The sequence below is a fragment of the Oncorhynchus kisutch genome, unplaced genomic scaffold (assembly GCF_002021735.2).
Source record: "Oncorhynchus kisutch isolate 150728-3 unplaced genomic scaffold, Okis_V2 Okis04b-Okis11a_hom, whole genome shotgun sequence".
NCBI classification, from domain to species: Eukaryota; Metazoa; Chordata; class Actinopteri; order Salmoniformes; family Salmonidae; genus Oncorhynchus; species Oncorhynchus kisutch.
Genome location: NW_022261981.1, coordinates 1,832,286 through 1,849,942, shown reverse-complemented (window position 1 = coordinate 1,849,942; position 17,657 = coordinate 1,832,286). Strand labels below are relative to the sequence as shown.

The 17,657-nt window shown below is 43.5% G+C and overlaps 2 protein-coding genes across 2 annotated transcripts in view; one reads left to right on the top strand and one right to left on the bottom strand.

The window, feature by feature from the left end:
* The window catches only part of LOC116359709 (protein eyes shut homolog), a 181,388-nt gene extending 170,999 nt beyond the window's left edge, over positions 1-10,389 (top strand). The window contains exon 16 of the mRNA XM_031813048.1: positions 9,780-10,389. Coding sequence (XP_031668908.1) covers positions 9,780-10,389 — 610 coding nt within the window. The remainder of the gene's footprint in view (positions 1-9,779) is intronic.
* A 209-nt stretch (positions 10,390-10,598) lies between these two features.
* Positions 10,599-17,657, bottom strand: part of eys (eyes shut homolog) — a 171,646-nt gene continuing 164,587 nt past the window's right edge. Inside the window, exons 24-25 of the mRNA XM_031813047.1 lie at positions 13,394-13,515; positions 10,599-10,920 (exon numbers count right to left, since the gene is read on the bottom strand). Coding sequence (XP_031668907.1) covers positions 10,599-10,920; positions 13,394-13,515 — 444 coding nt within the window. The remainder of the gene's footprint in view (positions 10,921-13,393; positions 13,516-17,657) is intronic.

The following is a 17,657-nucleotide window of genomic DNA, read 5'->3' as shown; positions in this document are numbered from 1 at the left end:
ATGTTATCATGACTCAGTACTGGTACCCCTTGTATATAACCATGTTATCATGACTCAGTACTGGTACCCTTGTATATAACCATGTTATCATGACTCAGTACTGGTACCCCTTGTATATAACCATGTTATCATGACTCAGTACTGGTACCCCTTGTATATAACCATGTTATCATGACTCAGTACTGGTAACCCTTGTATATAACCATGTTATCAGACCTCAGTACTGGTACCCTTGTATATAACCATGTTATCATGACTCAGTATGGTACCCCTTGTATATAACCATGTTATCAGGACTCAGTACTGGTACACCTGTATATACCATGTTATCATGACTCAGTACTGGTACCCCTTGTATATAACCATGTTATCATGACTCAGTACTGGTACCCCTTGTATATAACCGTTATCATGACTCAGTACTGGTACCCCTTGTATATAACCATGTTATCATGACTCAGTACTGGTACCCCTTGTATATAACCATGTTATCATGACTCAGTACTGGTACCCCTTGTATATAACCATGTTATCATGACTCAGTACTGGTACCCCTTGTATATAACCATGTTATCATGACTCAGTACTGGTACCCCTTGTATATAACCACGTTATCATGACTCAGTACTGGTACCCCTTGTATATAACCATGTTATCATGACTCAGTACTGGTACCCTTGTATATAACCATGTTATCATGACTCAGTACTGGTACCCCTTGTAATAACCATGTTATCATGACTCAGTACTGGTACCCCTTGTATATAACCATGTTATCATGACTCAGTACTGGTACCCCTTGTATATACCACGTTATCATGACTCAGTACTGGTACCCCTTGTATATAACCACGTTATCATGACTCAGTACTGGTACCCCTTGTATATAACCACGTTATCATGACTCAGTACTGGTACCCCTTGTATATAACCAGTTATCATGACTCAGTACTGGTACCCCTTGTATATAACCATGTTATCATGACTCAGTACTGGTACCCCTTGTATATAACCACGTTATCATGACTCAGTACTGGTACCCCTTGTATATACCATGTTATCATGACTCAGTACTGGTACCCCTTGTATATAACCATGTTATCATGACTCAGTACTGGTACCCCTTGTATAACCAATATCATGACTCAGTACTGGTACCCCTTGTATATAACCATGTTATCATGACTCAGTACTGGTACCCCTTGTATATAACCATGTATCATGACTCAGTAACTGGTACCCCTGTATATAACCATGTTATCATGACTCAGTACTGGTACCCCTTGTATATAACCATGTTATCATGACTCAGTACTGGTACCCTTGTATATAACCATGTTATCATGACTCAGTACTGGTACCCCTTGTATATAACCATGTTATCATGACTCAGTACTGGTACCCCTTGTATATAACCATGTTATCATGACTCAGTACTGGTACCCCTTGTATATAACCATGTTATCATGACTCAGTACTGGTACCCCTTGTATATACCATGTTATCATGACTCAGTACTGGTACCCCTTGTATATAACCATGTTATCATGACTCAGTACTGGTACCCCTTGTATATAACCATGTTATCATGACTCAGTACTGGTACCCCTTGTATATAACCATGTTTCATGACTCAGTACTGGTACCCCTTGTATATAACCATGTTATCATGACTCAGTACTGGTACCCCTTGTATATAACCATGTTATCATGACTCAGTACTGGTACCCCTTGTATATAACCATGTTATCATGACTCAGTACTGGTACCCCTTGTATATAACCATGTTATCATGACTCAGTACTGGTACCCCTTGTATATAACCATGTTATCATGACTCAGTACTGGTACCCCTTGTATATAACCATGTTATCATGACTCAGTACTGGTACCCCTTGTATATAACCATGTTATCATGACTCAGTACTGGTACCCTTGTATATAACATGTTATCATGACTCAGTACTGGTACCCCTTGTATATAACCATGTTATCATGACTCATACTGGTACCCCTTGTATATAACCATGTTATCATGACTCAGTACTGGTACCCCTTGTATATAACCATGTTATCATGACTCAGTACTGGTACCCTTGTATATAACCATGTTATCATGACTCAGTACTGGTACCCCCTTGTATATAAACCATGTTATCATGACTCAGTACTGGTACCCCTTGTATATAACCATGTTATCATGACTCAGTACCTGTCTCTTATACCCATGTTATCATGACTCAGTACTGGTACCCCTTGTATATAACCATGTTATCATGACTCAGTACTGGTACCCCTTGTATATAACCATGTTATCATGACTCAGTACTGGTACCCTTGTATATAACCATGTTATCATGACTCAGTACTGGTACCCCTTGTATATAACCATGTTATCATGACTCAGTACTGGTACCCCTTGTATATAACCATGTTATCATGACTCAGTACTGGTCCCCCTTGTAATATAACCATGTTATCATGACTCAGTACTGGTACCCTTGTATATAACCATGTTATCATGACTCAGTACTGGTACCCCTTGTATATAACCATGTTATCATGACTCAGTACTGGTACCCCTTGTATATAACCATGTTATCATGACTCAGTACTGGTACCCCTTGTATATAACCATGTATCATGACTCAGTACTCAGTACTGGTACCCCTTGTATATAACCATGTTATCATGACTCAGTACTGGTACCCTTGTATATAACCATGTTATCATGACTCAGTACTGGTACCCCTTGTATTAACCATGTTATCATGACTCAGTACTGGTACCCCTTGTATATAACCATGTTATCATGACTCAGTACTGGTACCCCTTGTATATAACCATGTTATCATGACTCAGTACTGGTACCCCTTGCATATATACAACCCATGTTATCATGACTCAGTACTGTGTACCCCTTGTATATAACCATGTTATCATGACTCAGTACTGGTACCCCTGTATATAACCATGTTATCATGACTCAGTACTGGTACCCCTTGTATATAACCATGTTATCATGACTCAGTACTGGTACCCCTTGTATATAACCATGTTATCATGACTCAGTACTGGTACCCCTTGTATATAACCATTTATCATGACTCAGTACTGGTACCCTTGTATATAACATGTTATCATGACTCAGTACTGGTACCCGTACCCTTGTATATAACCATGTTATCATGACTCAGTACTGGTACCCCTTGTATATAACCATGTTATCATGACTCAGTACTGGTACCCCTTGTATATAACCATGTTATCATGACTCAGTACTGGTACCCCTTGTATATAACACGTATTGTACATGACTCAGTACTGGTACCCCTTGTATATAACCATGTTATCATGACTCAGTACTGGTACCCCTTGTATATAACCATGTTATCATGACTCAGTACTGGTACCCCTTGTATATAACCATGTTATCATGACTCAGTACTGGTACCCCTTGTATATAACCATGTTATCATGACTCAGTACTGGTACCCTTTGTATATAACCAGTTATCATGACTCAGTACTGGTACCCCTTGTATATAACCATGTTATCATGACTCAGTACTGGTACCCTTGTATATAACCATGTTATCATGACTCAGTACTGGTACCCCTTGTATATAACCATGTTATCATGACTCAGTACTGGTACCCCTGTATATAACCATGTTATCATGACTCAGTACTGGTACCCTTGTATATACCATGTTATCATGACTCAGTACTGGTACCCCTTGTATATAACCATGTTATCATGACTCAGTACTGGTACCCCTTGTATATAACCATGTTATCATGACTCAGTACTGGTACCCCTTGTATATAACCATGTTATCATGACTCAGTACTGGTACCCCTTGTATATAACCATGTTATCATGACTCAGTACTGGTACCCCTTGTATATAACCATGTTATCATGACTCAGTACTGGTACCCCTTGTATATAACCATGTTATCATGACTCAGTACTGGTACCCCTGTATATAACCATGTTATCATGACTCAGTACTGGTACCCCTTGTATATAACCATGTTATCATGACTCAGTACTGGTACCCCTTGTATATAACCATGTTATCATGACTCAGTACTGGTACCCTTGTATATAACCATGTTATCATGATCAGTTACTGGTACCCCTTGTATATAACCATGTTATCATGACTCAGTACTGGTACCCCTTGTATATAACCATGTTATCATGACTCAGTACTGGTACCCCTTGTATATAACCATGTTATCATGACTCAGTACTGGTACCCTTGTATATAACCATGTTATCATGACTCAGTACTGGTACCCCTTGTATATAACCATGTTATCATGACTCAGTACTGGTACCCCTTGTATATAACCATGTTATCATGACTCAGTACTGGTACCCCTTGTATATAACCATGTTATCATGACTCAGTACTGGTACCCTTGTATATAACCATGTTATCATGACTCAGTACTGGTACCCTTGTATATAACATGTTATCATATGACTCAGTACTGGTACCCCTTGTATATAACCATGTTATCATGACTCAGTACTGGTACCCCTTGTATATAACCATGTTATCATGACTCAGTACTGGTACCCTTGTATATAACCATGTTATCATGACTCAGTACTGGTACCCTTGTATATAACCATGTTATCATGACTCAGTACTGGTACCCTTGTATATAACCATTTATCATGACTCAGTACTGGTACCCCTTGTATATAACCATGTTATCATGACTCAGTACTGGTACCCCTTGTATATAACCATGTTATCATGACTCAGTACTGGTACCCCTTGTATATAACCATGTTATCATGACTCAGTACTGGTACCCCTGTGTATATAACCATGTTATCATGACTCAGTACTGGTACCCCTTGTATATACCATGTTATCATGACTCAGTACTGGGTACCCTTGTATATAACCATGTTATCATGACTCAGTACTGGTACCCCTTGTATATAACCATGTTATCATGACTCAGTACTGGTACCCCTTGTATATAACCATGTTATCATGACTCAGTACTGGTACCCCTTGTATATAACCATGTTATCATGACTCAGTACTGGTACCCCTTGTATATAACCATGTTATCATGACTCAGTACTGGTACCCCTTGTATATAACCATGTTATCATGACTCAGTACTGGTACCCTTGTATATAACCATGTTATCATGACTCAGTACTGGTACCCCTTGTATATAACCATGTTATCATGACTCAGTACTGGTACCCCTTGTATATAACCAGTTATCATGACTCAGTACTGGTACCCCTTGTATATAACCATGTTATCATGACTCAGTACTGGTACCCCTTGTATAACCATGTTATCATGACTCAGTACTGGTACCCTTGTATATAACCATGTTATCATGACTCAGTACTGGTACCCCTTGTATATAACCATGTTATCATGACTCAGTACTGGTACCCTTGTATATAACCATGTTATCATGACTCAGTACTGGTACCCTTGTATATAACCATGTTATCATGACTCAGTACTGGTACCCCTTGTATATAACCATGTTATCATGACTCAGTACTGGTACCCCTTGTATATAACCATGTTATCATGACTCAGTACTGGTACCCTTGTATATAACCATGTTATCATGACTCAGTACTGGTACCCCTTGTATATAACCATGTTATCATGACTCAGTACTGGTACCCCTTGTATATAACCATGTTATCATGACTCAGTACTGGTACCCCTTGTATATAACCATGTTATCATGACTCAGTACTGGTACCCCTTGTATATAACCATGTTATCATGACTCAGTACTGGTACCCTTGTATATAACCATGTTATCATGACTCAGTACTGGTACCCCTTGTATATAACCATGTTATCATGACTCAGTACTGGTACCCCTTGTATATAACCATGTTATCATGACTCAGTACTGGTACCCTTGTATATAAACATGTTATTATTATATGACTACTGGTACCCCTTGTATATAACCATGTTATCATGACTCAGTACTGGTACCCCTTGTATATAACCATGTATCATGACTCAGTACTGGTACCCCTTGTATATAACCATGTATCATGACTCAGTACTGGTACCCCTTGTATATAACCATGTTATCATGACTCAGTACTGGTACCCCTTGTATAACCATGTTATCATGACTCAGTACTGGTACCCCTTGTATATAACCATGTTATCATGACTCAGTACTGGTACCCCTTGTATATAACCATGTTATCATGACTCAGTACTGTACCCCTTGTATATAACCATGTTATCATGACTCAGTACTGGTACCCCTTGTATATAACCATGTTATCATGACTCAGTACTGGTACCCCTTGTATATAACCATGTTATCATGACTCAGTACTGGTACCCCTTGTATATAACCATGTTATCATGACTCAGTACTGGTACCCCTTGTATATAACCATGTTATCATGACTCAGTACTGGTACCCCTTGTATATAACCATGTTATCATGACTCAGTACTAGTACCCCTTGTATATAACCACTGTATCATGACTCAGTACTGGTACCCCTTGTATATAACCATGTTATCATGACTCAGTACTGGTACCCCTTGTATATAACCATGTTATCATGACTCAGTACTGGTACCCCTTGTATATAACCATGTTATCATGACTCAGTACTGGTACCCCTTGTATATAACCATGTTATCATGACTCAGTACTGGTACCCCTTGTATATAACCATGTTATCATGACTCAGTACTGGTACCCCTTGTATATAACCATGTTATCATGACTCAGTACTGGTACCCCTTGTATATAACCATGTTATCATGACTCAGTACTGGTACCCCTTGTATATAACCATGTTATCATGACTCAGTACTGGTACCCCTTGTATATAACCATGTTATCATGACTCAGTACTGGTACCCCTTGTATATAACCATGTTATCATGACTCAGTACTGGTACCCCTTGTATATAACCATGTTATCATGACTCAGTACTGGTACCCCTTGTATATAACCATGTTATCATGACTCAGTACTGGTACCCCTTGTATATAACCATGTTATCATGACTCAGTACTGGTACCCCTTGTATATAACCATGTTATCATGACTCAGTACTGGTACCCCTTGTATATAACCATGTTATCATGACTCAGTACTGGTACCCCTTGTATATAACCATGTTATCATGACTCAGTACTGGTACCCCTTGTATATAACCATGTTATCATGACTCAGTACTGGTACCCCTTGTATATAACCATGTTATCATGACTCAGTACTGGTACCCCTTGTATATAACCATGTTATCATGACTCAGTACTGGTACCCCTTGTATATAACCATGTTATCATGACTCAGTACTGGTACCCCTTGTATATAACCATGTTATCATGACTCAGTACTGGGTACCCTTGTATATAACCATGTTATCATGACTCAGTACTGGTACCCCTTGTATATAACCATGTTATCATGACTCAGTACTGGTACCCCTTGTATATAACCATGTTATCATGACTCATTCTGTATCTATTATTACTTTATTATGACGTGTTTTACTTTTCTGTTATTTCTCTCCTGTCTTTCTCTCTGTATTGCTGGGAAGGACCTGTAAGTATTTTACTGTTAGTCTACACCTGTTGTTTTAGGAAGTATGTAACAAATAAATTGTTTTATTTCATTAGATTTATCTACCACGTATCAAACTTGCATTATAAGCAGTTTGTTGCAGCACAGCTTGGAACAACTGCAAATCAAATCTGCAGGGGTGAATTGCAATTGCCCAGTGATTTGATAAGATCTGTTGTTCCTCATCATACATGCCACAGTGAATGAAAAACAGCCTCTGGTAGGGTGTTGTAGTCACCCCCCCCACCCCACCCACACACACACACACACACACACACAGAAACACACACAGGAGGGAGAGTCTACTAGTCTAGTTAGAACCCAGAACTCTACAGGTCATTCCGTTCAGTTCTTTAGTTCTCAGAGCCATTGATCATTCTAACCACAAGCTGAGGACAATAAGGAACAAACGCCACTACAGAGTTGTTGTAATACTCCATGTGGGCTAAGCAACCCTACAGGCACATAGACACACACACAAGCACACTCACACACACACGCACACACACACACACCACACCACACACACCACAACCCTACAGGTACATAGACACACACACAAGCACACTCACACACACACACACACGCACACACCACACCACACACACCACAACCCTACAGGCACATAGACACACACACAGCACACACACACACACACACACACACACACACACACACACACACACACACACACACACACACACACACACACACACACACACACACACACACACACACACACACACAAGCGCACACACACACACACACACACACACACACACACACACACACACACACACAAGCACACACACCATAACCCTGCAGGCCAAAACACGGAGCCAAATACTGTTCTCATGCAATGCAACTACTGTAGCCTACCTAGGTTACATTCTTATGCCTTTTATAACAGTGCAGGTGATTATTCAGAAGCTAGTAGACAACAGAGAAACACAAAGCCAGTCCATCTTGTATCACCTATTATACAACAGGTCCCATTCTCAGACTAAATGGATGGAATGTGAACATGTTCAGCTGACTGAAACAAAAACATATTTTGCTTCGTACATTTATAAATAAGGAATTGTACATTCAAGTCCCATCTCATGACCTGAGAGACCTATACCAAGGTTCTCCGTGTATGTACTGAGTGTACAAAACATTATGAACACCTTCCTAATATTGAGTTTCACCTCCTTTTGCCCTCAGAACAACCTCAATTTGTCGGGCATGGACTCTACAAGGTGTCGAAAGCATTCCACAGGGATGCTGGCCCATATTGACTCCAATGCTTCCCACAGTTGTGTCAAATTGGCTGGTTGTCCTTTGGGTGGTGAACCATTCTTGATACACACGGGAAAACTGTTGAGCGTGAAAAACACAGCAGCGTTGCAGTTTTTGACACAAACCGGTGCACCTGGCACCTACTACCTTACCCCGTTCAAAGGCACTTAAATCTATTGTCTTGCCCATTCACCCTCTGAATAGCACACATACACAATCCATGTCCCAATGGTCTCAAGGCTTCAAAATCATTATTGAACCTGTCTCCTGCTCTTCATCTACACGGATTGAAGTGGATTTGACATCAATAAGGGATCATAGCTTTCACCTGGTCAGTCTACTGTATGTCATGGAAAGAGCCGTTGTTCCTAATGTTTTGTACACTCAGTGTATGTGTGCTGTGCTTGTGACAACTAACTGTTTTTATTTCATTACATTTAATTGGGCATTATGGCATCACCACACAACCTGAAAGCAGGACACGCAAGGTACTAACCATCTGTAGTGTTATAATAGCTTACTGAGTCAGCATGTGTAGGAGATTGCTCCATCATATATTTTCTGGGTACTTCTAAACATTTAAATGGGCATTATGAACCATTACACCACCTGAAAGCAGGTTACATGAAGGCACTCTGTGTCTAATATTGTGTTGTGCAGCTCACCCTTTTACATTTTCTTCTAATTTCAAAAACATTTCATTGGGGCATTTTGGCAGCTCTACACAACCTAAAGGCCATTATTTTATCCAACATTGTTTTAGCTCACTGGAATACACCAAATATACTACTGGTATTGTTGTCTACTGTATTAGCTCACTGGTCTACACTACAGAAACTAATAGCTCACTGGATTATTCCACATGAACTAATAGCTCACTGGTCTACACCACAGGAACAAATAGCTCATTGGACTACACCACAGGAACTAATATCTCACTGGACTACACCACAGGAACTAATAGTATCTCAAAGGTCTACACCACAGGAACAAATAGTATCTCAAAGGACTACACCACAGGAACTAATAGCTCACTGGACTACACCACAGGAACTAATAGCTCACTGGACTACACCATAGGAACTAATAGTATCTCAAAGGTCTATACCACAGGAACAAATAGTATCTCAAAGGACTACACCACAGGAACTAATAGCTCACTGGTCTACACCACAGGAACTAATAGCTCACTGGACTACACCACGGGAACTAATAGCTCACTGGTCTACACCACAGGAACTAATAGTATCTCAAAGGACTACACCACAGAAACTAATAGCTCACTGGTCTACACCACAGGAACTAATAGCTCACTGGACTACACCACGGGAACTAATAGCTCACTGTTCTACACCACAAGAACAAATAGTATCTCAAAGGTCTACACCACAGGAACTAATAGCTCACTGGACTACACCACGGGAACTAATAGCTCACTGGACTACACCACAGGAACTAATAGCTCACTGGACTACACCACATGAACTAATAGCTCACTGGACTACACCACATGAACTAATAGCTCACTGGACTACACCACATGAACTAATAGCTCACTGGACTACACCAGAGGAACTAATAGTAACTCACTGGACTACACCACAGCAATTAATAGTAGCTCACTGGTCTACACCACAGGAACTAATAGTAGTTCACTGGACTACACCACAGGAACTAATTGTAGGTCACTGGACTACACCACAGAAACTAATAGTAGCTCACTGGAATACACCACAGGAACTAATAGTAGCTCACCGGGTCGGCATCTGCAGGCTGCTGTTCCATCAGAACGAGTCAGGCAGGTGGCATTGTGCAGGCAGGGATTGTGGGCAGGGTCACAGGGGTCAAAGGGCATGTTGCATAAGGGCCCACTGAAGAAGGGGGGGCAGGTGCAGCTGAACTCCCCAGGTAGGGGTGACTCCTGACACTGAGCTCCGTTCAGACAGGGCCCAGAGTCACACTCATCCACATCCTCAGAGCAGTCCACACCTACCCAGCCCTGCGGGCATAGACACCTGGGGAAACAGGAGGCGTTAGGGTTGGTATTGATGTTCTCTATACAAAGGTTGGAGATTGTTTCTTTAAAAATAAATGATATGCCTATGTGTTTATGATGTAACTAGCAACATAGCGGTAAGAGGGAACAGATAGGAAAGGGGAGCTCTGGTTCATCTTGATATTCACATATAATACAAAGGTTGGGGATGGTTTCTCCAAAATAAATGATGTGTGTTAATGATTTAACTAACAACATGTTATTTCCCTCCATGCTCTCTCTCACGTGGTGTCCAGTGTGAACTTAAGTTCTCTCTCTCTCCTCCCCCTCCTCCTCTCTTTCCATCCTCACATTCTCTCTCTCCTCCCCCTCCTCCTTTCTCTCCGTCCAACCTCACATTCTCTCTCCTCCCCCTCCTCCTCTCTCCCACTCTCCCTCCAACCTCACATTATCTCTCTCCTCTCTCCCACTCTCCCTCCATCCTTACATTATCTCTCTCTTCTCTCCCACTCTCCCTCCATCCTTACATTCTCTCTCTCTCTCTCCTCCCCTCCTCTCTCTCCCTCCATCCTCACATTCTCTCTCTCCTCCCCTTCCTCCTCTCTCCCACTCTCCCTCCATCCTCACATTCTCTCTCCATCCTCACATTCTCTCTCTCTCCCACTCTCCCTCCATCCTTACATTCTCTCTCTCCTCCTCCTCTCTCCCTCCATCCTCACATTCTCTCTCTCCTCCCCCTATCTCCCTCCATCCTCAAATTCTGTCTCTCCATCCTCCCCCTCATCTCTCTCTCCTCTCCCTCCATCCTCACATTCTCTCTCTCCTCCCCCTCCTCTCTCTCCTCCCCCTCCATCCTCACATTCTCTCTCTCCTCCCCCTCCTCTCTCTCCTCCCCCTCATCTCTCTCTCCTCTCCCTCCATCCTCACATTCTCTCTCTCTCTCTCTCTCTCCTCCCCCTCCTCTCTCTCGCTCTCTCCTCCCCCTCCTCTCTCTCGCTCTCTCCTCTCCCTCCATCCTCACATTCTCTCCCCCCCCCCCTCTCTCGCTCCTCCCCCTATCTCTCTCAGTCTCTCCATCCTCCCCCTCCATCTCTCTCTCTCCCCAGTGTGAAGACACATTAGGTTGAGCAAATACAGCCGTTTTCCCTCCCGATGACTCACAGATCCCCAGAAACCCTTCATGCTGCGAGCCATTGATTGATTCATTAGTTTGACCTGCCATCTGCAGTTCATTATTGCTGATGCTGTTAGCTAGGTGGAAAATATAATCACTATCTGGGCATTTTCCTCCTTTTCTCTCACACACTCATATTTTTCATATTTTCTTGGATAGAGAGAGTGAGAGGAAAGATGGGAAAGACAGTGGGCTGGATTCAAGAGCTGGAGGCAGGGGACATAACAGCTAGACAACCCCAAGCTATCTGAGCAAGGCTTCCTTGCATTTATTGTGTGACTGTGTAGACTGATGCAATGGCAATGACAATGTCTGACTAACACTATAGGGTGGACCCACACTGTACTGTCTGATTAACACTATAGGGTGGACCCACACTGTACTCTCTGATTAACACTATAGGGTGGACCCACACTGTACTCTCTGATTAACACTATAGGGTGGACCCACACTGTACTCTCTGATTAACACTATAGGGTGGACCCACACTGTACTGTCTGATTAACACTATAGGGTGGACCCACACTGTACTCTCTAATTAACACTATAGGGTGGACCCACACTGTACAGTCTGATTATCACTATAGTGTGGACCCACACTGTACAGTCTGATTAACACTATAGGGTGGACCCACACTGTACTGTCTGATTAACACTATAGGGTGGACCCACACTGTACTCTCTGATTAACACTATAGGGTGGACAGTCTGTATGATATGGACAGTCTGATATGTTATTTTCAGTTTGGGGATCTTTAACCAGGCCAGAATCAGACACAACCCTACTGTGGTACCTACCTGTAGCTTTGTCCTATGTCTGAATCAGACACAACCCTACTGTGGTACCTACCTGTAGCTTTGTCCTATGTCTGAATCAGACACAACCCTACTGTGGTACCTACTGGTAGCTTTGTCCTATGTCTGAATCAGAAACAACCCTACTGTGGTACCTACCTGTAGCTTTGTCCTATGTCTGAATCAGACACAACCCTACTGTGGTACCTACCTGTAGCTTTGTCCTACGTCTGAATCAGACACAACCCTACTGTGGTACCTACCTGTAGCTTTGTCCTATGTCTGATTCAGAAACAACCCTACTGTGGTACCTACCTGTAGCTTTGTCCTATGTCTGAATCAGACACAACCCTACTGTGGCACCTACCTGTAGCTTTGTCCTATGTCTGAATCAGACACAACCCTACTGTGGTACCTACCTGTAGCTTTGTCCTATGTCTGAATCAGACACAACCCTACTGTGGTACCTACCTGTAGCTTTGTCCTATGTCTGAATCAGACACAACCCTACTGTGGTACCTACTGGTAGCTGTTGAGGAGGTCAGTACAGGTGGCGTTGTTTAAGCACGGCTGTGATGAACACTCGTCTATTTCCTGTTGGCAGAACTCGCCCTCCCATCCGGGGACACAGAGGCACTCGTAAGTCTGGAATACAGGAAGTGAAATAATATATTATAAGTCTGGAATAGAGGAAGTGAAGTGGTACATCGTAGGTCTCTAATACAGGAAGTGTAATGATACATCGTAGGTCTGGAATACAGGAAGTGAAGTGGTACATCGTAGGCCTCTAATACAGGAAGTGAAATGATACATCGTAGGTCTGGAATACAGGAAGTGAAATGGTACATCGTAGGTCTCTAATACAGGAAGTGAAATGGTACATCGTAGGTCTGGAATACAGGAAGTGAAATGGTACAGTGATGATGTCACTAAATAATAGAAGAGGGATCCAGTTTGAGTTCCACTGATGATTTCCATTCTTCTCCTCTTATTAGGGACTGATACATATGTGATCATATTACTCCACTGCTAGTCTCACTGGCTTCCTGTTAAGGCTGGGGCTGATTTCCATTCTTCTCCTCTTATTAGGGACTGATACCTATGTGATCATATTACTCCACTGCTAGCCTCACTGGCTTCCTGTTAAGGCTGGGGCTGATTTCCATTCTTCTCCTCTTATTAGGGACTGATACCTATGTGATCATATTACTCCACTGCTAGTCTCACTGGCTTCCTGTTAAGGCAGGGGCAGATTTCCATTCTTCTCATCTTATTAGGGACTGATACATATGGGATCATATTACTCCACTGCTAGTCTCACTGGCTTCCTGTTAAGGCTGGGGCTGATTTCAAGGTTTTACTGCTAAACTACAAAGCATTACATGGGCTTGCTCCTACCTATCTTTCTGATTTGGTCCTGCCGTACATACCTACACATATGCTATGGTCACAAGACGCATTTTCCCTAGAATTTCAAAGCAAACAGCTGGAGGCAGGGCTTTCTCCTATAGAGCTCCATATTAATGGAATGGTCTGCCTATCCATGTGAGAGACGCAGACTCGGTCTCGACCTTTAAGACTTTACTGAAGACTTTACTGACGACTACACTGATTGAGTGTAGTCTGGCCCAGGAGTGGGAAGGTGAACGGCAAGGCACTGGAGCGAAGAACCGCCCAGGCTGCCTCTGCCTGGCCGGCTCCCCTCTCTCCACTGGGATTCTCTGCCTCTGATCCTATTATGTCACTAGGAGGGGTGCGTCATGTCATGCCAGGCTTTAGTGGGTTGAGTCACTGACGTGATCTTCCTGTCCGGTTTTGCAGCCCTCTCGGGCTCATGCGGTGGAGGAGATCTTTGTGGGCTATACTCAGCCTTGTCTCAGGGTAGTAAGTTGGTGGTCTGTTGATGTCCCTCTAGTGGTGTGGGGGCTGTGCTTTGGCAGAGTGGGTGCCTTAGTCTATGTGATGGAGGTCTAGGATCCTTCTGTCCACTCTGGTGTAATTCTCCTGTCTTATCTGGTGTAATTATACTGTCTTACCTGGTGTAATTGTCCTGTCTTATCTGGTGTAATTATCCTGTCTTATCTGGTGTAATTATCCTGTCTTATCTGGTGTAATTCTCCTGTCTTATCTGGTATAATTCTCCTGTCTTACCTGGTGTAAATTCTCCTGTCTTACCTGGTGTAATTATCCTGTCTTACCTGGTGTAATTATCCTGTCTTATCTGGTGTAATTGTCCTGTTTTATCTGTGTGAACTTAAGTATGCTCTCTTCAATTCTCCCACACTCCATCTCTCTCGCTCCCCCTCATCTGTCTCTCTCTCCCTCCCTCCCTCCCTCCCTCCCTCCCTCCCTCCCTCCCGGAGGACCTGAGCCCTAGGACCATACCTCAGGACTACCTGGTCTGAAGACTCCTGGCTGTCCCCAGTCCACCAGGTCGTACTGCTGATCCAGTTTCAACTGTTCTGCCTGCAGCTATGGAACCCTAACCTGTTCACCGGACGTGCTACTTTGTCCCGGACCTGCAGTTGTCACCTCTCTCTTTCCCTCCCGTTTCTCCCACACCTGCTGTTTCAACCTCTGAATGCTCGGCTATGAAAAGCCAATTGACATTTACTTTACTCCTGAGATGCTGACCTGTTGCACCCTCTACAACCACTGTGATTATTATTTCACCCTGCTGGTCATCTATGAATATTTGAACATCTTGAAGAACGATCTGGAATTAATGGCCATGTACTCTTATAATCTCTACCCAGTACAGCCAGAAGAGGACTGGTCACCCCTCAGAGCCTGGTTCCTCTCTACCCAGTACAGCCAGAAGAGGACTGGCCACCCCTCAGAGCCTGGTTCCTCTCTACCTAGTACAGCCAGAAGAGGACTGGTCACCCCTCAGAGCCTGGTTCATCTCTACCCAGTACAGCCAGAAGAGGACTGGTCACCCCTCAGAGCCTGGTTCTTCTCTACCCAGTACAGCCAGAAGAGGACTGGTCACCCCTCAGAGCCTGGTTCCTCTCTACCCAGTACAGCCAGAAGAGGACTGGCCACCCCTCAGAGCCTGGTTCCTCTCTACCCAGTACAGCCAGAAGAGGACTGGCCCCACCTCAGAGCCTGGTTTCTCTCTACCCTAGTACAGCCAGAAGAGGACTGGTCACCCCTCAGAGCCTGGTTCCTCTCTACCCAGTACAACCAGAAGAGGACTGGTCACCCCTCAGAGCCTGGTTCTTCTCTACCCAGTACAGCCAGAAGAGGACTGGCCACCCCTCAGAGCCTGGTTCCTCTCTACCCAGTACAGCCAGAAGAGGACTGGTCACCCCTCAGAGCCTGGTTCTTCTCTACCCAGTACAGCCAGAAGAGGACTGGCCACCCCTCAGGGCCTGGTTCCTCTCTACCCAGTACAGCCAGAAGAGGACTGGCCACCCCTCAGAGCCTGGTTCCTCTCTACCCAGTACAGCCAGAAGAGGACTGGCCACTCCTCAGAGCCTGGTTCCTCTCTACCCAGTACAGCCAGAAGAGGACTGGCCACCCCTCAGAGCCTGGTTCCTCTCTACCCAGTACAGCCAGAAGAGGACTGGCCACCCCTCAGAGCCTGGTTCCTCTCTACCCAGTACAGCCAGAAGAGGACTGGCCACCCCTCAGAGCCTGGTTCCTCTCTACCCAGTACAGCCAGTAGAGGACTGGCCACCCCTCAGAGCCTGGTTAATTTCTACCCAGTACAGCCAGTAGAGGACTGGTCACCCCTCAGAGCCTGGTTCCTCTCTACCCAGTACAGCCAGAAGAGGACTGGTCACCCCTCAGAGCCTGGTTCCTCTCTACCCAGTACAGCCAGAAGAGGACTGGCCACCCCTCAGAGCCTGGTTCCTCTCTACCCAGTACAGCCAGTAGAGGACTGGCCACCCCTCAGAGCCTGGTTCCTTTCTACCCAGTACAGCCAGTAGAGGACTGCCCTCCCCCTCAGAGCCTGGTTCCTTTCTAGGTTTCTTCCTAGGTTCCTACCTTTCTAAGGAGTTTTTCCTAGCCACCGTGCTTCTACATCTGCATTGCTTGCTGTTTGGGGATTTAGGCTGGGTTGCTGTATAGCACTTTGTGACATCTGCTGATGTAAAAAGGGTTTTATAAATACATTTGATTTGATTTAGACCTGGGACATCAGGTGGGTGCAATTATTATCAGGTAGAAGAGAAAGCAATCAGAGCTCAGGACCTCCAGGCACAGATTGCATGACCTAATACAGTAATACAGTACACCTGTTGCCCTCCACCACTCCTCTTCCTGGTTCAACAGGCCAACTATGTAAAGAGAACATAGTTGTAGTGTTTTCTACCTAAAAACCTCCCACATAATATTATCCCACCGCTGCCACCAAATGTTTCACTGAATGAGCTTATCGTCAATAGTTTTTTTTTCTCCCAATATTGTACCCAAGTTAAACCTCCCACATTTAGAGTAATATCATGATACTGCTGTACCAAATGCAGCATTCAATTATATTCATATGAATACTTAAGAATGTTATACTACAAAAAGACCTCTCCTGGGAAATATGTTTGAAGCTACAATCTAGCATTTGTTCTTAAGGAAAATAATTAGTCCCACCACTTGTTTGGGGTTTTGGTAAACAGCTGAGGGCTGGGGAAATGCATACAGAACAAAATATCAACGCAACATAAAGTGTTGGCCCTGTGTTTCATGAGTTGAAATAAAAGATTCCAGACATTTTCCATACACACAAAAAAAAATTGTGAGCATTTCTCCTAATGAATCCATGGCATATCAATAAGCTGATTAAA